We start from the raw sequence: 21,952 nt of genomic DNA, 5'->3' as shown, positions 1-21,952 counted from the left end.
CAACAGTAACTAAGTTACTTTTTAAAGGAGTAATCAGTAATCGGACTACTTTTTCAAGGTAACTATACCATCACTGGTTGAGACTTTATGTAAATCAGGAGGGGTCAGACGCAACTGGGCAGGTACCATTTTTAAGATATAAATGGCAGCCCGCTCTTCGTCTCGACTCTGACTTCTCACTTCTGGCTTTTCTCTTTTCTGTCCTCTTTTTCTTCCTGTTTCTGCATCTGTCTGTGTTCTGTGTAACTAATATGTCTAATAAACAGCCTGCACCGGAACCTGCTCATACCAGTGAGTTTTTGGATATTCTGGGTTTAATTGGGTTTGCATTTTTGGCCAAAAGGAACATGGAGACCCTAAAAAATATCACCGACAAGCTGAGCTGTCAACTGGTGGTGAGTTGGATCAGGTGGTGGGACAGGATGATGGACAGACCCAGCACACTGAAATGTACAGTATAGTGAGAGTGTGCTGGGAATGCCTGGCAGAAGCCCCAGTCTGCAAGATCTTCAACTCCCACCTCCAGTAGAACTTCAACAGCATTCTGAGGGAGGCTGAGGACATTAAGTCCGAATGGACCATGTTCCACACCTCCATTGTTGAGGCTGCTGCTCAGAGCTGTGGCTGCAAGGTGGTTGGTGCCGTATGGGGTTAAATAACTCCTTGGTGGCAGAGGCCCTGGGGTGGATGAGAGTTGCCCTGAGTTCCTGAAGGCTCAGGATCTTTTAGGGCTGTCTTGGCTGACATGCTACAATATTGCGTGGAGATCACCACAGTGATTTAGTCTCCCTTCATAAACTTAGACCACTTAATGCACTTCATACATCAAGTGACTTATCACCCTGACTATGAACGCTACATTTAGATATTTGGTATTGATGGATTCAGCACGGCCTCACCTTTCCAACAAGCCATCGTATGTGTTTCTATGACAATCCCTGGCAAAGCAATTACAAAGTAAATGAAACAATTTTTCATAGATTTTTTTTCCATGTCTGCCTATTTTAGGTATATGTGTTCCAAGGTCTCTATCTACACCATACTTTAAGATATTCACATCCATTTTTTCCAGTGGGTAAGACAAAGTCCTGACTACATACATGTCTATTCTGAAAGGTCTCAGCCCTTTCGTTATTGATCTACATCAGTTTTTGTGTGCTAACCGTCATGCAGACAGGCTGTACTTGAGCTCTTTTTTAGTTTTGGGGTATATAACAATAATCTATCAATTTTACCATCTTGGCAGTAAAATATTTTTGTCCAAGAATCCATTTCATATAGAGTAGACCACAGAGATGAGGAAAAACATGGTTGGGTTTAGTTCTACCTACGGTAGGGGTATGTCAAAATTTTGGGGGCATTGTCACTAGCCTATATATCACATAGTTTAAGGGGTTTAAAGTTTAAACGGTTGTAGAATATATGGCTGGTCAAACAAAATATGAAAAGAGCCACAAATGGTTTTGAGTGACTTGTGACTTGAAAGATAGAAGGAGATGGATTTAGATCAAATACTAGAATCAGACTTGATCAAATGTTATCAAACTCAAAACTGAATGACCACACATATTCAAGCATGTGCTGTTTAGCATGTGCTTCTTTCCATCTTTGCCTGCATCTTGTGCAAAGAATGTCACTGTGGCTCCTTTAAAGAGTCTCCCCTGCTGCAGGAGTGACTATAGACACATGATATCCATATCTTTTGATGCTGATGAAGTCTACATATCTGAAGCTCAGTGATCTCAGAGCACCAAGTGTAGAATGGAAAGGAAATAGTTGCAGGAAATGATCCAATCTGATGACTCGACCATTTATCAGGAAAAGCTTAACATAATGAAAGAACTTACTGTTGACTTTGCCCAATGTCAGAGATCTGATTAAGATCAGCTCTGCATCAGATGACAGCGTGTACTTTCTGTGGATGTCCTGGTCGATCTGGTGGAGTGAGACGTAATCAAAGAAAAAGTCAGTTACAAGAAATCTAAACCAAGACAGCAGCAGTGCACTGCCAAGCATAAGAGATTGTGTTATTGACTGCTTCACACCAACCACTATCAGCCCACAATTAGCTTTTAAGTGCTTCAGATCTTCCAGTTTCACATCAATATGCTGACTCAGATGATACAGATTGGTCAATCGAAGACTCGTGCTTAGAACCAAGCATCCATCTTTAGTTATTTACATTAGCAAAAGAACTATCATCTATGTGAGCAGCCCTGGAAACATTTTTCATGAGGCCATTATTAAAGTGCCAAGTGGAAAATGATGATTACATTGTTTGGTTTTTGTAATTATTTATATATTTTGTTTTGCATCTCATATCCATATTATCTTGTGGGTGAGGTAGGAGTTAAGATTAATGGTAGGAGTTCAGATTAACATTTATAGGTTTGTGACAAAACGCTGTGACATTGTTTAAAGTTCTTTATTTGACAGGACACTTGTTTAAATAGCAGTTTTGAAGTTGTTGTACTTCTACTTTCAACTCTGTTACAGAATTGAAAGTAGAATAGACAAGGATGTGGACTGTAATGTTTAAGAGGAAAAACACTTTATTTTGGAACTAACTGTTAAGTCTCAGCTGGCCCATATAACATAGTTTATAGCACACAGGGCAGGTTGCGGCATACACTTAGATAACATGTCCACAGTTACCTGTACATAGAGGTCCTTGCCCTCACGGTGGATTCTCACTCTGTGGAGTTGTCCATCTGCTAGGTTGCTGAGGATGGGACTGAACATATCTGGGCTTCTGTGCATCTGTAGATGATACCATATCTGCAAACTTCCTAAACACAAAAAACAACATGATTTTATGGAAAATCTGTTTCAAGATTTGCTTGCTCTTGCAAAGCTCTCAGTTACAAAAACAAATATAGCTGGGTCCTTGTCATAGCTGCATATGTACAAAATGTATGAAATCAGTGCATTTTTTTTTCCTAATAAGTGATTGAAAACAAAAGCTCAAAGTGCTTGTTAATTATTACACAATATACAATAAAAATATATTTTACTGACCAATTTATACAATGAAAACTCACTCATCTATAAACCTTATTAATATAGCCTGTTTATACAGCCATGCTAAGAAAAATCACGTAAAACTAGTAACTACCTGAATGCATGTGAACACTGGACTGAGTAATCTCTAATGTCACATATATTTATAGACAACATGTCTTCTGCTTTGCAAAATTATTACAGTTAAGACCAGAAATCAATATTAATTATCATCATCATCTTCATTAGCTTTTCATGCAATGTTTAAATATTAGTGCAAAACCAGCATATAAATTCTATTCACTAAATTCTAGTTAAGTCATGAACTGAGAGAGTTTACGACAAGTTAATTTAGGCCTACCTGTGTTTTTTCTTGGATTTAAAATCTAGTTACAGCATTTTCCTTTGCCCCCCAGAAAAAAAACAACAACAACAAAAAAAAAACAAAACTCCAATATACCTTAACTCTTAATGGAGAGAAAGGTAAGAATATCACATCGCCTAAGGTAGTTCTGCTAAACACTAACTAGCCTGGAGCACTCATAACCATAGACAATATAAAAGATGGATGTAGCTGCTAAGTCCAAAAAGTGATGCCAATGTGCAAGCACATTCCAAGTTTTCAATGGCTACTAAATGACAATACAGAGCGAGTTACAAATACTGTGGTTACAAATACTTGCAGTCCTTAAAAAATATGTGGAAAATGGCTCCGGGACTGCAGATCCTTATTTCTTTACATTTTTATTTCAGTGTGTCACACTTTCTTGTAATTTTTAAAAGTGGTCTTGAGCAGCGGTTCTCCGGGCATTCTGGAGGCCTTTGAAAGTCTTCTCTGGACACCGGCTGCTTTTTCACTTATTTTCAGACCAGTCCTTGTGCCTGACCTTTTTCTATTCATTAACTGATTAAGTCGTGTTTTAGACTGCTTATTGCTAGCTGATCTATTCTACCCAAAGTGCAGCCATGACTGATTCTGAATGATGGCTTCACAGCAGACAGCCGCTCCGCTCTTCCAGGTACTGCGTACCGGCGCAGAATCTTTTAATTGTACACAGTACTGGACCGTACTGGCTTACTTTCACCCCTGTTTATTGCTCTGTATGTAAGTGTAAGAATTTTAAAATGAATTCTAAAACCAACTGGGAGCCAATGTAAAGAGAATAAAACAGGGGTAATGTTTGCTTGTTTGCTAGAGTGAGTTAAGAGTCTAGCTGTGGCATTTTGTACTGAGATGTGAGAGAGATGATTTATCTAAACTGGTAAAAAGTCCATTACAATAATCTAGGAACCGTAACACAAATGCATGAAGAACATTCTCCAGATAAGAGGAGGAGACTATAGCTCTCAATTTAAAAATGTTCCTTAAGTGAAAGAAACAGGAATGTGTGATACTACTCCAAGATTATGAAACTGGTTTTTGATGCACTGAATGAAGGAGAATAACAATGGACCCAGGACTGAACCTTGTGGATCCCCATATGTTAAAGAAGCAGTCCAAAAGGACAATGTGCCTGCCCTAACAGTGAATGTTCTCTCAAATAAATAGGAGAAAAAAACAAGGTTCCTAAGGCAGAGAGACAGGGAGAAAAGGTTGAAAACACTCTCAGTTGGTGTTCGCTCTCACTGTGGTATCTTATCACTTCCTGTTAGAGAGCACTGTGGTGTTTTTGTGTAGCTTAACCTGTGTATCTCCATTAATTATAAATTTCTAAATAAAGATTTATTTCATCTTCATGCTTTATCCAAAGCACACTGGGTGATTTTAACATCCATGTAGATGCTGAAAATGACAGCCTCAACACTGCATTTAATCTATTGTTAGATTCAACTGGCTTCTCTCTAAATGTAAAGGAGCCCACCCACCACTTTAATCATACTCTGGATCTTGTCCTGACATATGGCATAGAAACTGAAGACTTAATAGAATAGAATAGAATAGAATAGAATAGATAACCCACAGAGACATTTAAAACCATTTTTCTGTATCTACATATTATGCTAGATACAGAAATGCCATAGCTGTACATGCTAATGCACACGATAAAGCACATGGAGTACGTGTTGTTGTTAGTGCTTTCCAAGTGATTTTTGTGAACCAAGTGTAAATCCTGTGGTTTTATATGCAAAAAGACTTCTTCTGCAGATCTCTGCAGTTTCAATTTTACCGGCATTTAAAAGCAGTCGGGACCTCCTCTGGATTACACAGCAGTGGGGAATAAGTTTCATTACAGTAGAAGTCTTTCTGAAAGTGCTGTAACTAAGTTTAAGGATCTAATTCCTTCATTGTTATGCTCTTCAGTGCCAACACAGTGCAGAGCAGCAGTGCAAACTCTGCTCCCAAGAAAGGTCAATTATCTCATCAGTACAACTGTGGATACTGTGGCTCCTCTGAAAAACAGCCTCAAGTCAGAAGCACCTGACTCCCTGGTTTAATTTAAAGCAGATAACCTGTAAGCTGTAGAGGAAATGGCATTTCAGTAGTTAGTAGATATTTATTTAGCCTGGAAAAAGAGTTTGTTGCTCTATAAAAAAGCCCTCCGTAAAGCTAGGACATCTTACTACTCATCATTATTGAAGAAAATAAGAACAACTCCAGGTTTGTTTTCAGCACCGTAGCCAGGCTGACAAAGAGTCAGAGCTCTGTAGAGCCGAGTATTCCTTTCACTTTAACTAGTAGTGACTTCATGGATTTCTTTACAAATAAAATTTAAGAAAAAATATCCACAACAATCTCAAATGTATATCTTTATGTTCAGCTACTTTCAATAATGACATTTATTTAGACTCCAGTTGAGCTTTCCACATGAACTTCAATAGTTACATCCTCCAAACCATGAACGTGTCTGTTAGTGTCATGGTCTCTGGGTCTTGGACCCAGGATTTTAAGTTTTTAAGTCTTGTGATTTCTGGACTTCAGAGGACTTATTTTCTAGTTCTTTTTCTTGCCACTGAATATAGTAATTTCTAGTTTGAGTTCATTTTGGTTCCTTGTTTGGTGTTTGTTCTTTTTCATATCCAGTCTGTCCCAGTCGGGTCTCTTGTCTCCCAAGTGAATGGTCTCCCAGTCTGTTTATCTTCTGTCTTTGTATCAAGTGCATGTGTCTTAGTCCAGGTCTCTGTTTGCCACTTACAGTTTTACTGTAGGTGGCAGCAAACAAGCTCAGTCCTTGTGTCATGTGCCTAATATCCTTTATATTCTTATGTGTGTGTGTGTATATATAGTCTCTGTTTTCTCAGTCCTCTGTTGCGTTGTTGTCATTGGCTTCCTTCCTGCTGTGTGCTCCTGTTTGTACGTATTCCTGTTCACTTGAGATTATCAGTTTGTTCTGCTGGCCCTGTCTAGTTCTGTTATTGTATACAAATCCTCAGTCAATATTACCTGGGGCCTATTCCAGGAAGCAGGTTTAGCTCCAACTCTGGGTTTGTAACCCTAAAATCAGGAAACTCTGGTTTTCTGTTCCAGGAAGAGCTAACTCCAACTCTGAGTCAGTTACCATGGTAACAGACTCTGTGACCCTAACCTGGCAGGTTTTATCCAACAAACTCTGAGTGTCTCTCTGACTCCACCCCTCCTGCTGCACCTGAACCACCTGTCTGACGCTCCCATTCATTTCCTCCTTCATAAAGTGGCTGTCAGAGCGTCAGAGGAGCAAATTCATCTGCAGACGTTTATGTTTCTACCAGCACTGAAATCCCAGTTAGACGTTAGTTTGTTATTTTTGTACGTAACATGAAGCTTTTACAGTCATTCACTCATCAACAGGCTGTAAGGACGGAGACAGCGATGATGTCATGGATTTATAATGAGGCAGCTGCAGCTGTCAGACTGCTGTCAGCTGCTGACACAGAACACACTGATCAGTGATCAATGATCGATCAATGGTCGTGTTGGAAAAGCTCACTGATGGAAAAATGTCTGGATCCTGGAGATGATGGGAATGTTTGAGTGAAGATGTCTGTAATTCAGAGTATGAACCTCGATATATTTTCCATTGAAAATCACCTAAATCGGTGATCATCGGCTCTATAACAGATCCGCAAACCATGTCTGAGTCCACCTGAGTTCCCCATTAAAAAAATGGCTAAAGTGAGGGTGCTATTCCATTAATAGATTCCATTTTTACTGCATGATTATTTAAACAATTAAATGGTCATAAACTGAACTGTTATAATCTGAGCTGCCATAAACTGAACTGTCATAGACTGCAGCAAAAACAGTTTTTATTCAGTAACAAACTGACCTGAGGTCAGCTCCCCCGGGGTCTGCTGCTGTCTCAGTCTCTAACACACAGGTCGGTCAGTAAACTCAGTCTGAGCTGTTTCTCCACAGTTTTATCTTCACTTTCTGTCTCCTGCAGTTTGTCCGTCAGGCTAAATAATTAGGTTTTATAAATCAAATGTGAAATTAGGATTCAGCTTCATCTGATGGAGATTCAAGTTGTGTAAATGATGACAGCAGACATTATAAAGAAATTATATATTTTATAACAAACTTTTATTCTGTCTATGATGATGTCAGAGTGGGTCAGGCTGATTAAAGTGACTCATCATGCTCCACACTGACACGTGCGATCCTCCATCCATCAGATTAAAATGGAGGCTCCGCCCTTTATTTACCTGTTGCCATGGTGAATCCTGGTATCAGTGCTCCATTGATGATGGCTTTCTTTCTATACTCACACACGCACTAAATCAGGGTGATCATACTCAGAGCTGATTGAACCAACTCTGATCAGCTGTTCTGGAACAGGAAACTCAGAGTTGCTGATCTCAGAGTTGATCAACTCAGGGTTCATCAAAACTGCTTCCTGGAATAGGCCCCTGAAGTTTAAATTAAATCCTGTTTCGTCATACATTGGGGTTGTAAACCTTCCTGCCACAGCGTGTACATAACAATTAGACCCCATTCTTACTAGATGCTTCAATCTTAAATATGATCAATCTGTCTTTATCAGTTGGCTGTGTACCACAGGTTTTTAAGGTGGCTGTAATTAAACCATTATGTAAAAAGTCATCACTGACCCAGCTGTCTTAACTAATTATAGGTCAATCTCCAACCTTCCTTTTCTCTCAAAGATTCTTGAAAGAGTAGTTGTAAAACAGCTACACGCAGGTTCGGACTCTGTTTTCTGGTCCTGGGCCTTTTGTCCAATGTTTCATGTTTTGTAATTGAAGTCTGTTTTTAATTTCTCTAGTTGTGCTTCTAAGTTTGCTCACAGTTTAGGCTCTTAGTTTGTTACAGTTTTCTGCTGTACTTAACTTTATTTAGTTCCTGATTCCCTTGTTGTTTTCTCCTTGTTCTTGTGTTTCTGTTGTCTGTGTTGTCCCTGTTTAGTCATATGTGCGCCAGTCTCCCTACATGTCACTTCCTGTTTTTTTTTGACAGTCCCCTGTCCTGTGTGCTTTGTGTTAGTTTTGCTTGCTGTGTCTCATTAGTGTATTTTGTTCACCTGTTGCCTATTCCCCGATTATCCTTATGTGTATTTATTGTCTCAGTCTTCCTCTTGTCTCTTGTCGGATTGTTGTTGTTGTGGTAGTGGCTGGATTTCATCCTGTGCCCTCTGTGGTCCGAGTCAGTTTTCCCAGTCTAAGTTTTCCTTTTTTTCATAACATGGCTTGTTTTGTTCACTTTTGTTTCAGCCACAATAAAGGCTTCTTTTTGTTATTTATAACTGCCTGCCCCTGAGTCCTGCATTTGGGTCCTCACCTCCGCACACGCCACATGGTCTGCTTCCACACACAGTGACAAACATAAAGAAGAGAGGGGTGGCTCCAGACCTTTGCACAGCACTCTACATTTATGTTTAATTAAATACATCTAATTAGTATAAGAAAAAAACAAAGTTAACAACAAAAATAAAACAAAGTGAAAATATAAAAAAAATATGATTTACTTTTTCAAGTCTCAATTTTTAAGCCCCTTTTGTTTTTATTTTCTTTAATTGTTTGCAATGTTTTTTGTTTTTTTTACTGTTTTGCAGGTATTGTTCTCTGAGGCATGCCTGCCCATCTCACAAGAGGGATGCTTTTTTTCTATTGTACACATTTACTCAATTCAAAGCTCTACATGGTATACTGACTTTAATTCTCCATATTTGACAAGTTGGGCAATGAAATACAAATAAAGCTGACCTACCTTGAAAATGATTTCAGCTCAGCCACTTATTTTGATTTTACTACATGGAGTTTGGAAAAATTAAAAAGCCAGTGAGAAGCCCATCATGGGCTAGGCTGTAAAGTGTAACTACGTAAAAAAAATTTATGAATTAAATTAAACCAAAATTCATTACTCCTTTTTTGTTATGGTAATATTGTGCTGATGCATGTTTTCTTATATAAATGTCAGAGATGTCAGTGTACCATTGCGAGCCAGGATGACAGCGATGTATTGCTGGCTGAAGGTGTTGATGCTCAGCAGCATGGCCGGGTTCTGGGAAGTGATGAAGCTGAAAGCCACATCTTCTCGGGCCCTACTGCTACTTTTTCTGGAATTGCTGGAGGCCTGTGAGCTCCTGTTTTGCATCGTTGGGAAAGGCTCCTTGAAGGTAAATGTAACCGAGGACCCTCTGTCAAAGGACATGGAAACTTCTGCACACAGACACAAAGAATACTCTTATTATAATAAGGCTCAAGGTTAACAGATAGATAGGGAGGTAGATATCATTGGATGCCAAATGACAGATATAATTTAGCTTGTGAGCTTGAATATCATTCTTAGTTTAGTTTCTATTTATTTATCATGAGAAACGAATGTTGCCAAGAGAAAGAAACTCTGTCCATGCAGAATACCAAAGAGCATCTATTTTTCTGATTCGACACAGTGGCACCATGTTGTTGACTTTTTTAGCAAGCGTAAGTTTCAATTCATTTCATGGCAAATCTTTGCTGTAAACTCAGCTTAAGGCAAAAATGTCTGAACACCTCCCTCTCACAAATACTGAACCCCCTTACATTCTCTAAATGCCTTTGGGGAATATTACTACCCCTATTGAGAAATGCTGGCTACAGGAATGGTCAAAGGAACTTTAAAATATACATAGTTAAAGTAAATGTCAAGATATTATGCTGCATTTTTTTTTTTTTGGTGGATATATAATTGAAATTGAATTTTTTTTTTCTTCAGCTCCTCAGTGGAGATGGACGCACTTTTCTTCTCTCCCCAGTCTTTCCTTTTTCCCCTGCTTTGCTGCTTTAGAGCCTCTCTTCACACAGCTTCCGAACTAGAATTTATAATTATGGATCTGGTCAGCTGGTCTCTCAACGCCATTGTTTGGATCAAATTTTCACCATGAGGAGATTGGGGAAAGGAGAACCCTATTCCCTCTTATCAATTGACATTCCCGGCTGGCTACGTTATGGATTCCTGTGTGGGTGGAAGATGACGTGCCTGGCCGTACTGTCAATGGAGGACACACACATTCAGCTTATTGACACTGGGATTTCTCCGAATTGGATCTGGAGATACCTGGCTTGTCATTACAATTCAGGAAGTCTGGGCAGCTGTTGGGCCTTGGTAAGGCTGCTTATGACGGGTTAAGCAGAAAGGTACAGACTAACTCAGACTCTGTATTTCTGGAGCTGATTGGAGGGATTAGATCTTGGAGAGGTACCTGTTTCTGCGCAGTGAAGGAACAAACCAAGAAGATTCGGATGATTGGATTTTTTGCCACAGAGAGGTGCCAGTAAGACTGAAGGCTGTCAACAAATGAATCAGTACAGTCTGTACCAAACCAAGTAATAGAATCAGGAATTTGGCTCCCTGGCGGCCTTGGACTGCTGCTTATTTCAGTTTTCTCCTGGATGTTTGTAAACAGATGCTCTACCCCCCCGCTGTCCTGTCTTCTCTGACCTAGCTGCCGATGAACATTCCACCTCTTATCTGGGCCAAGGTGGAATCAAACCCAGGCTTTCCAGATGGTATTCTAACTTTAAGGCAGCAGTGCTAATTACCGCGCAACTGTGCTGCCCTCAAATATCCATAATGTAATATTTATAGCCAACGGTTAAATGCAGTTGGAATTTCAACTAAGGACAGCTGTCAACAAATATTAATTTTCCAGCAATAATGTGTAGTTAGGGGAGATATCACTGTGACATAATAACCAATAAATACATATTGAGTGTGGAACCCTGTATAGTGTAAATGTGGACATGTGGGCAAACAGCAGTGAAACAACAGAGGGACCAGTTTACACTGCCCTGTTGCCAGGGCCTCATGCTGAAGCCAAGCCTGGAGAGGGAGCTTGAGTGAAAACACCCAGTGCCAGGGCCTTAGCTCATGGGTTCTGGTCAGGTGTAGCCTGAAGGGACAACATGGGCCTGCTTTCCTGAGGGCTGTTGAAGCTGGCTGTTAGGACATGGATCATAATCTTTCTTGTGGTGGAGGGACCTGAACTAGTGTATGAAGGTGAGAGATACCAGCTAGATATACACTATATTGCCAAAAATATATGCTCGTTTGCCTTCACACTCATATGAAGTTGAGTGACATCCCATTCTTAATCCATAGGGTTTAAGATGATGTTGGCCCACCATTGTAACAGCTTCAAATCTTCTGGGAAGGCTTTCCACAAGATTTAGGAGTGTGTTTATGAGATCATCTGTTCCCTCGAAGTTGGGAGCATGAAATTGTCCAAAATGTCTTGGTATGCTGAAGCATTAAGCAATCCTTTCACTGGAACTAAGGGGCCGAGCCCAACTCCTGAACAGCGACCCCACACCACAACCTCCCCTCCACCAAGCTTTACACTTGGCACCAGGCCCGGATTAAGGTGGGTCTGGGCCCCAGGGCAAGGAGATTGCAAGGGCCCCCCCTCCCGCTCCGAGCCCATACCAACCCCCACCCCCACCCCCCCCGACACACACTCCCCTACAAAAGTCTCTTTCTGCTCTTCCTTCGTGCAAAATCATCTACCAACTCATCAAAGTTCAGCTGTTGCACAAACTGTGATTCAATTGCAAGAAGTGAGAGGGAGTTCAGACGATTTTGGGTCATTTTCATCCTGAGCTCATTTTTATTCGAGCCATTCTGGAGAATGACCGTTCCCCTTCACAGTTCGTAATTGGCAGAGTCAAGAACAGTTGAAGTTGCCATATCCTGTAGCCCAGGGGCCCTTTGATTGCTGTCCCCCTAGGCGCTCTAGTCGCCGTACCGCATAGCCCAGGGGCCCTTTGATTGCCATTTCCTGTGGCACAGGGGCCCTATGGTTGCCATATCCCGTGGCTCAGGGGCCCTTTGATAGCCGTCCACCGTGGCCCAGGGGCCCTCTGATTGCCGTCCCCCGTGGCCCAGGGGCCCTCTGGTTGCCATATCCCGTGGTTCAGGGGCCCTTTGCCATCCCCCGTGGCCCAGGGGCCCTCTGATTGCCGTCCTCCATGGCCTAGGGGCCCTCTGGTTGCTGTACGACATGGCCCAGGGGCCCTCTGGTTCCTATGTCCTGTGGCCGAGGGCCCTCTGACTGCTGTCACTCCCCCCAGCCCATTTCAATTAACCCTTATAGACTAAAGAAGTACAACTAAAGAAGATCCTAGAATAGAGGGCTCTATCGCAATCAGCATCGACATCGGTATCTGGATTGTTGTTGGGCCCCCCCCCTGGGCCCCCTGGATCCATGGGCCCCGGGGCGCCAGCCCCACTCGCCCGGTCGGTAATACGGCCCTGCTTGGCACAATGCAGTCTGTGCTATTCTCCGAACGCAACCTTGCCAGATGGAGAAGCCTGATTTGTCACTCCAAAGAACACATCTCCAGTGCTCAAGAGTCCAGTGGTGGTGTGCTTTACACCACTGCATCCCACGCTTTGCATTGCACTTGGTGATATAAGACTTGGATGTAGCTGCTTGGCCATAGAAAACTTCACCCAAGAGGTGCACAGGAGGCATCCTAGACAGATGCCTGAACCACCCCAACTTGCTCCTTTCAATGTGGAGAAGTAACCCCTCTGAGCCTCTCTTGAATGGCTGCACTCCTCACATAATCTCTAAGGGTAACACCAGCCACCCTTCATTGGAAGCTCATTTTGGCTCCTTGATCTTGATTTTTTGGTAACTATCCAAAGCTTTTAACCAAAAGCTGAAGGTAGAAATGCAGATCAACTGGTAAACCAACAGCTTTGTTTATACACTCAGCTCTCTCTTTACCATGACAGACCAGTGCGGGGTCCATATTACTGCAGATGCAGCCCCAATTGGACTTTTAGCCTCCCGCTCTCCTCTCCCCTTACTCGTGAACAAGACGTTGAGATACTTGAACTCCTCCACTTGGGACAGCAACTCATCCCAGACCCAGAACGGGCATGCCATCTTTTTCCAGATGAGGACCATGGATTCAGACTTAGAGGTGCCAATTCTCATACCTTCCACTTCATGCTCAGCTGTGAACCAATCTAATGCACAGATGAAATTCTGAGACCACCAAGGCAGAAGCCTTCCAACACTTGGCTACACCTAGAAATTCTGTCCATAAAAATTATGAACAGAATTGGTGTCAAAGGGCAGCCCCGGGGGTGTCCAGCACCCACTGGAAATCAGTCTGACTTCTTGCCAGCAATGCAGCCCAAAATCTCACTGCAGTTGTACATTGACTGAATGGCCCATAACAGTGGGCCAGACACCTCATACTCCCGCAGCACACCCCCACAGGATACCCAAGGCATGTGGTTGAATGCTGTCTGTAGGTCCAAAAAACACATGTAGACTGGATGGACAAATTCCCACACACACTCAAATATCCTTGAGAGGACCAGTAGCTGGTCCATTGTTCCATGACCAGGATGAAAACCGCTTTGTTCCTCTATGTCTGAGGTTCAACTAATGGACGAATTCTCCTTTCAAGCACATACCTTTTCATGGAGGCTGAGGAGTGTGATCCCCTGATAGTTGGAGCACACCCTCTAGTCTCCCCTTTTAAAGATGGGAATCACTACCATAATCTGCCAATCCAGTGGCACAGCCCCAGATCTTCACATGACATTGTAGAGACGTCTCAACCAAGACAGCCCTACAATATCCAGAGCCTTCAGAACTCAAGGCAAATCTCATCCACCCGAGGGGCCCTGCCACCAGGGAGTTGTTTAACTACTTCAGTGACCTCACCTCCAACGATGGGCAAGTCATCCCCCTTGTCCCCAGACTCTGCTTCCTCTATAGAAGGCATGCCAGTGGGATTAGGGAAGTCCTCAAAATAATCCTTCCACTGCCCATCCATGGCCTCTGAAGTTGCACAGGCTAACCAAGCATGACAGGACTCCATCTTCAACTTAATGGCTCCCTTCATCTTTGGTGTCCACTATCTGATTCTGTCATGGTCCGGGGTCTGTTTGACCATGTGTGTTTTGTTTTGGCTTTATTTTGTCTGTTCTGGGGTTTTTCTTTTGTTGTGGGGTTTTGGTTATGTTTTGATTTTCCTAGGTCCTTGTGTTTCCCAGTGTTCAGTGTAAGGTTGGCATCTCTGTTCCCTTGTTTGACTTCCTGTTTTATTTTGATAGCATTCTGGTCTCTGTGTGTTGTGTTCTGTTTTGCTTTCCCTTGTTCATTAGTGTTATATTATTCACCTGTGTTCTCACCTGTTTATTTTTCCCTCATTACCCCCTAATGTATTTAAGGTCTCAGTGTTGTTTAGTTCCTTGTTGTAGCATCATTCAGTATTTCCCTCTAGCCTTGTGTGTTTACAGTTTAGTGTTTGGTTTTCTCCTTTCTCCCAGGATTCCTGTTTGATTTTGCTGTGTTTGAGATTTCAGGTTTTTGTGTTTTGTGTGTTTTGTATTATTCAATTCTCCTGCAAATAAAGCAGTTTAAGTTTAGTTCTGTCTCGTGCATCCTGCGTTTGGGTCCATCCGTTCCACCACACAGCCCCAACTGTGACAGGTTCGGGGATTGCCACCACAACAGATCCCAACCATCTTGCAGCCACAGCTTCGTACAGCAGCCTCAACAATGTAGGTGGATAATATGGCTCATTCAAATGCAGTTTCCTCAACCTCCCTTGGAATGCAGTTGAAGTTCTGCCAGAGGTGGGAGTTGAGGATCTCACACACTGTGCTGGGCATTCCCAGCACACCTTCACTGTACATTTAGGTGCACCAGGTCTGTCAAAACAGGCTTGTTAATTTAGGTTTAACACCTCTGAGGGAAATTTTTGCTGTGTGCCTTCAAACATCAAACCGATCTGAGCCTAATTGGAGGAACAAGAACACATATAAAAGCCAATCTTATTGGTGTGTCTTCCATCACTGGGGCTTATCAAATAAAAGAGATTAAAGAGGCAAAAACATAATTTATCTACCATTTATAAAGCTGTACTTAGGGGTTAAAGTGCGTAGGAATGAATGCAGATGTCCATAAGTTGTGGTTGCGGTACTTCAGCATCTAGCTAGAACTTACCTGACGCTTTTGTTTTGCTCTACATTTTTTATCATGCGCCTTATAACCCGATGCGCCTTATATTTGAAAATAGACCGGTTCATTGATAGTGCGTCTTATGGTCCACAAAATAGGGTAATTTGGGCACCATAGTGCTTTGTTACTACAAGCTTTATTCACCCATTCACACACACACATTCATGCAAGTGCTTTTTTATATGTCTAAGTGCTTTTAACCTAAAGTTCACACGCACACACACTCCGATGGAGTGGATGCATCAGGGTCAACTCAGGGTTCAGTGTCTTGCCCAAGGATACTTTGACTTACAGGTTAGAAGAGCTAAGGGTCAAACCACAGACCTAACTGGTGGATGATCCACTGAACCATTGACTGTGGCTCAGGAGGTAGTTGACTATTTTTATTGAAGTTGACTGTTTATTAGCATTTTGTTTTGATTTTATCATCAAAATTATGTATAACCAGGCAGGCTGACTGTAACTCACCTTCTCTACAGGTGGGTCCTCCATAGGCTGACTGCGAGCAGTCACAAGCATAACCGCTGCTCTTCTCGATACACTTCCCGCTGTTGTGGCAGAGGCTGCTGGAGCCACTACAGTAACCAGGACAACCAGAGGTCACCCCTGCTGTCATCATGGCCCTTTCCTCCAGGTCATAGGTCACACCATTGATAGTTAGAGTCCTGATACAGCCCAGGAAGCCTCTTCTCTCTGATGCTGATCCTCCTGAGATGAGGATAACAGTCAAGCACTGTTTGCTGCACTTCAACAGGCACCATACAGGTGCTGGTCATAAAATTAGAATATCATGAAAAACTTGATTTATTTCAGTAATTCCATTCAAAAAGTCAAACTTGTATATTACATTCATTCATTACACACAGACTGATATATTTCAAATGTTTATTTCTTTTAATTTTGATGATTATAACTGACAACTAATGAAAACCCCAAATTCAGTATCTCAGAAAATTAGAATATTACTTAAGACCAATACAAAAAAAGGATTTTTAGAAATGTTGTTCAACTGAAAAGTATGAACATGAAAAGTATGAGCATGTACAGCACTCAGTACTTAGTTGGGACTCCTTTTGCCTGGATTACTGCAGCAATGGGGCGTGGCATGGAGTCGATCAGTCTGTGGCACTGCTCAGGTGTTATGAGAGCTCAGGTTGCTCTGATAGTGGCCTTCAGCTCTTCTGAATTGTTGGGTCTGGCATATCACATCTTCCTCTTCACAATAGCCCATAGATTTTCTATGGGGTTAAAGGTCAGGTGAGTTTGCTGGCCAATGAAGAACAGGGATACCATGGTCCTTAAAGCAGGTGCTGGTAGCTTTGGCACTGTGTGCAGGTGCCAAGTCCTGTTGGAAAATGAATTCTGCATCTCCATAAAGTTGGTCAGCAGCAGGAAGCATGAAGTGCTCTAAAACTTCCTGGTAGACGGCTGCGTTGACCTTGGACCTCAGAAAACACAGTGGACCAACACCAGCAGATGACATGGCACCCCAAACCATCACTGACTGTGGAAACGTTACAGCAGTCTTTCCCATGATTGTGTAGCCTACAGAACTAGACTGAGAGACCATTTAAAGGCCTTTGCAGGTGTTTGGAGTTAATTAGCTGATTAGAGTGTGGCAGCAGGTTCTTCAATATTGAACCTTTTCACAATATTCTAATTTTCTGAGATTCTGAATTTGGGGTTTTCATTAGTTGTCAGTTATAATCATCAAAATTAAAAGAAACAAACATTTGAAATATATCAGTCTGTGTGTAATGAATTAATATACCATACCATACCATACCATCTTTATTTATAAAGCACTTTAAAACAACCACAGCTGACACAAAGTGCTGTACATTAAAACACAAATAAATAACAATTTAATAACTCTTTCAGGTTAAAAAAAAAAACAGTTTAAAACTAGATCCCGCTGGAGTTAAAAGCCAAGGAAAAAAGATGGGTTTTAAGACGAACTTTAAAAGTGGACAGTGAAGGGGCCGCTCTAACCTGCAAAGGCAAGTCATTCCATAACTTAGGACCAACAACAGAGAAAGCCCTGTCCCCTCTGAGCTTCCTTCTTGATCTTGGTACCTCCAAGAGCAGCTGGTCTGCTGACCTGAGAGACCGGCAAGGTATGTAGGGGTGAAGAAGCTCAGAGAGGTAAGGTGGGGCAAGATTGTGCAAAGATTTAAAAACAAACATAAGAATCTTAAAATGAATCCTAAAATGTACAGGCAACCAGTGAAGTGAGGCCAGGACAGAGGTCATGTGCTCTCTCTTTTGAGTTCCCATCAAAAGTCGTGCAGCAGCATTTTGAACCAGCTGCAGACGTGAGAGTAGCGACTGACTGACTCCAAAATAAAGTGAATTACAGTAATGCAGTCAAGATAAAATAAAAGCATGGATCACTGTTTCAAAATGCTGCCTAGATAGAAATGCTTTTACTGATGCCAATTGCTTCAAATGATAAAAACTGGACTTAACCACAGCTCTGATTTGGCTGTCCAATTTAAAATCACTGTCCACCTTAAAACCAAGATCAGTAATAATGGGTTTAAAATATACCTCCAAGGGTCCCAGGTCAACAGAGGAGGACTCACAGGAGCCACTGGGTCCAAACACCATTACCTCTGTTTTCTTTTCATTAAAATTTAAAAAGTTCAAGGCCAACCAAGCTTTAATATCACCTAGACATGCCAGGAGATGTTTTATGGAATGGATATCCTTCTTCTTCAAGGGCAAATAAATTTGACAATCATCAGCATAACAATGAAATGAGATTCCATGTTTTCTGAGGATAGAACCCAGAGGCAGTAAATACAGTGAGAAAAGCAGTGGGCCCAGAATTGAGCCCTGTGGGACACCACATGGCAGAGAAGCAGCAGATGATTCAGCATCAAGAATGCTCACAGAAAAAGTTCTCTCTCCCAGGTAAGAACTGAACCATTTAAGAACAGTGCCACCAATGCCTACTAAGTGGTGTAAACGAGATATTAAAATGTTGTGATCTACTGTATCAAAGGCAGCAGTTAGGTCAAGTAAAACCAGAACAACATGGTTCCCAGAATCACATGCAAGAAGGATGTCATTAAAAACCCTTAATAAAGCAGATTCTGTGCTATGAAGGGTTTTAAAACCTGACTGAAAAACCTCCAGGGTGCTATTCTCATCTAAAAACTGTTTCAGCTGACAGTACACAATTTTTTCTAAAACCTTAGAAAGAAAAGGCAGCTTGGAAATAGGCCGATAATTAGCCAGCACAGCAGGATCAAGACCAGGTTTCTTAAGCAGTGGCTGGACTACTGCATGTTTAAAAATAGCAGGGACCACACCTGAGGACAGACTGCTATTTATAATGGTAAGAACAGGCTGCCCTATACTAGATAAAATTTCTTTAAAAAATCGTGGAGGGACAGGATCACGGGGGGAACCTGATGGCTTAATATGGCCGACCACATCCTCTAAAAGTGAGAGAGTCACAGACTCAAACTGAGTGAAAACAGCAGAGCAAGGGACTGAAACAGAGGGGTCAGAACCAGGCGCTGTGATAAGAGCCCTGGTACTAGCAATATATACAAGTTTCACTTTTTGAATGAATTACTGAAATAAATCAACTTTTTCATGATATTCTAATATTATGACCAATACCTGTACACTGAACAGTGAACATTTTCCAACTCCAAACCATATACTCTTGAATGGATATTTTTCAGATGATGTGTAAGCAAGCAAGCAAATGTTGCACATTTTAATGTAACTTATTCATTTTAGGGCATAAACTCTCTGAAACAAAAACATGTTGTTTTTTTTTTTCCATTTTTGGCCACAGCAGCTTTTTGTGACAGTGGAGAGAGACAGGAAATGGGGGAAAGATACAGGGGAAGACACGCAGGCAAATCGGCGCCGGGCCGGGACATGAACCAGGGTCACCCGCACCGCAACGAGGCGGGTGTATGTGGTCGCCGGCTTCACCACTAAGCCTCCCAGGCGCCAACAAAAACATGTTAATGCAAACAGGAACTAAGAACAAATGAAATAATAATGACCCAGCCACTACAAATGCACACAAATGGAGTCAAACTCAATTCAAATATTGCAGAAAGGGTCCCAAGACACTTTTTGGGGCAAGCTGCATACACATCAATAAATCTGTTTCAAGGGGGAGGGAGGTGTGGGCTTAAACCTTTGTAGATGAGCCAATATCTTGTATATGGTATTTGTATTCATTTAGAGTCTGAATGTGTATATAGTTCTGATTATACCTTCTGTTACTGTGTTGTCATTCTCTCTCTATTTTCCATTCGTCCCTTAGGCAGTATTATTAGAAGGCACTGCATACATTTTTATTGCTATGCAGCTGATAACCAGCTTTATTTATCCATGAAGTCAATTAGTTACAGTGAATGATCAAATTCAGATAGAACTGAAGTTAAAGCACTGGGCCAAACAGGCTTGAACTGGGAGACATGAAAGACATTGTGAATCCTTATTTTGCGGGAAGCCTCAGCTGAGCAAAGAAAGGATTAACCACAGACCTGATTTTAAAAGGACCTGTGTAACTGGGAGCAAGTTTCATGGATTCAGATCTCAAAGCGACATACTTGGTGGACTATATCTGTGTAGGTTCTCAAAGGGAGAAAGACCTTTTACACTGGAAGTCATGGAGTTGTGCATGTATTCTATCCAGGATAGTTGCGAACTCTAGGTGGATTGATTGGAGGCAATGACACGTCACAGAGGTGCCTCCAGCTCCTGGTTGGCCCTCTGGGTCATTCCATATGAACTCAACCAATGGGTCCCCAGGTCACCATCTCAGAGCATCTACAGAGCTAATCTTCCCCAAACATACACACCTGTCCTGAAATAATAGGAATATGGCATTAAGTGGTCTCTGAGAGAGATCCTGGCATCATGGGAGGACACTGAAATCTGAATTTTGTATTTTAGCCTATAAAAATATTGGTTTTTAAGGGGTTAATAACTTAAGTAAGAGAGAAGATACAACATTTATGATGCCAGATTCTGAAAGTATGGGCCAAAATTACCCAGGAAACCAGCATATTATTTATGTGGGAGATATTGCCTGTTGAAATATTAAGAAATTGAAACCCATAATTCACAAGGTCAAATATAGGGCACGGCACCCAATGTTTGGAGGGCCATATCTCGGAAACCATTTGTAGCTGAGGCCTATAATTTTGCATGTGTTCATTATACACATAGAGGTACTTTCAAAATAATTTTCACTCAAATCGGAGCCGGTAACCTGGGAAGGATTTTGACTTTTTTGTTGAGTTCATATGGAATGACCCCTCTCTGCTTGCTGGAGCCCCAGTCTGGGGATGAAAGGCACATGAGAGCCTAACCTGAACTAACAATGCAGCACAGAATTCTTGACACACACAAGAGGTGAATTGTGGTCCACAAACAGAGACGATGTTGTCAGAAATGCCATGTAGTCGAAAGACATGATTGGTGAGTAGCTGAGTGGTCTCTAGTGGAGAAGGAAGTTTGAAGAGAGCAACAAAATGATCAGCTGTAGAGAAACAATAACTGATTGTAAGAATTACAGTGTCTCCAACGATGGGGGAAGTCCAGTGACGAAATCCAAAGTGATATGTGACCATGGCGGCCTGCAGTTGGTAGTGGAGTAAGTAGTTCAAAGGAGGTGACCTAGGCCTTTGTCCCACCAACAGGGTTCCGGAGCCGGTGCCTTCATTTGAACTGTTAGGCGGGTTTTCCACAGGAGAAGCACTCGGTGCTTGGCCGAAAAACGGGTTCAATTCCGGCCCCGCAAACTAGCTGGTCTTGAACCAAGAACGTGTGACGAAAACAGCAGAAGGGCGTGACTCTGCCATCTCAACATCAAGTTTTCTACCATATTACATGTGTATTACATGAGAAAAGCAAAGTGATTTTCATGGCTGTGAATTAGGTTGGGTTCTAAGGCTGAACTTGCTGCTTTGTATCAGTTCATATCACAGATAAAAGGACACAAAGTGCGTACTTGTCGTCTTGCTCTAATTGCTGTCTGTGTTTCCCTCTGTGCTGCACACAGATGCTGCAGTAGTTTGCTTTGGACCGTAAAACGTGTTTGCAGCACAACAAAGGGGAGCGTGTTCTCCCACGTTTGTGCGCTTCGGCTTCCGTGTCCAGACGAGGACCCGCCCACACTCATACGTAAAGGAGCGATTCACAGAAACGCGGTGGAAACGCGGGCCTAGAGGACTTGCTTAGAGCACACCTGAGAAGGCAGAGACATAATCTTGGACATATTTAACCAGAGTGGGCCACCAAAATAAACATTGCAAAAAAAGTAACTGTGCATTTTTTTTCCGAGGATGATGTGAATTCGGCAGAGTGAGCCCAATGGATTACCTGAGAACGGGCACTGGATGGTATGTAGATATATTTGGGTTGTCCGTTGCCAGGCTCCAGTTCATTGTGTTGGTTTTCTCAAACCAAAGTCTCCATCTCACAGGCCAAAGAGCCAAAGATGAAGGAGGGATGTTTTTACCATAGGCAATGGAGTAAGAGGTTAAGAATTGCCGGGACTGTCAGGATTGATG

At 42.0% G+C, this 21,952-nt stretch overlaps 1 protein-coding gene across 1 annotated transcript in view; it reads right to left on the bottom strand.

Moving 5' to 3' along the window:
* Positions 1-21,952, bottom strand: part of LOC115776688 (contactin-associated protein-like 5) — a 242,758-nt gene that overhangs the window by 32,568 nt on the left and 188,238 nt on the right. The window contains exons 17-20 of the mRNA XM_030724438.1: positions 15,867-16,106; positions 9,364-9,591; positions 2,656-2,789; positions 1,848-1,935 (exon numbers count right to left, since the gene is read on the bottom strand). Coding sequence (XP_030580298.1) covers positions 1,848-1,935; positions 2,656-2,789; positions 9,364-9,591; positions 15,867-16,106 — 690 coding nt within the window. The remainder of the gene's footprint in view (positions 1-1,847; positions 1,936-2,655; positions 2,790-9,363; positions 9,592-15,866; positions 16,107-21,952) is intronic.

This window comes from Archocentrus centrarchus, unplaced genomic scaffold, assembly GCF_007364275.1.
Source record: "Archocentrus centrarchus isolate MPI-CPG fArcCen1 unplaced genomic scaffold, fArcCen1 scaffold_36_ctg1, whole genome shotgun sequence".
NCBI classification, from domain to species: domain Eukaryota; kingdom Metazoa; phylum Chordata; class Actinopteri; order Cichliformes; family Cichlidae; genus Archocentrus; species Archocentrus centrarchus.
The sequence above is the reverse complement of the archived record's forward strand: the minus strand, read 5'-3'. Positions and strand labels throughout refer to the sequence as shown.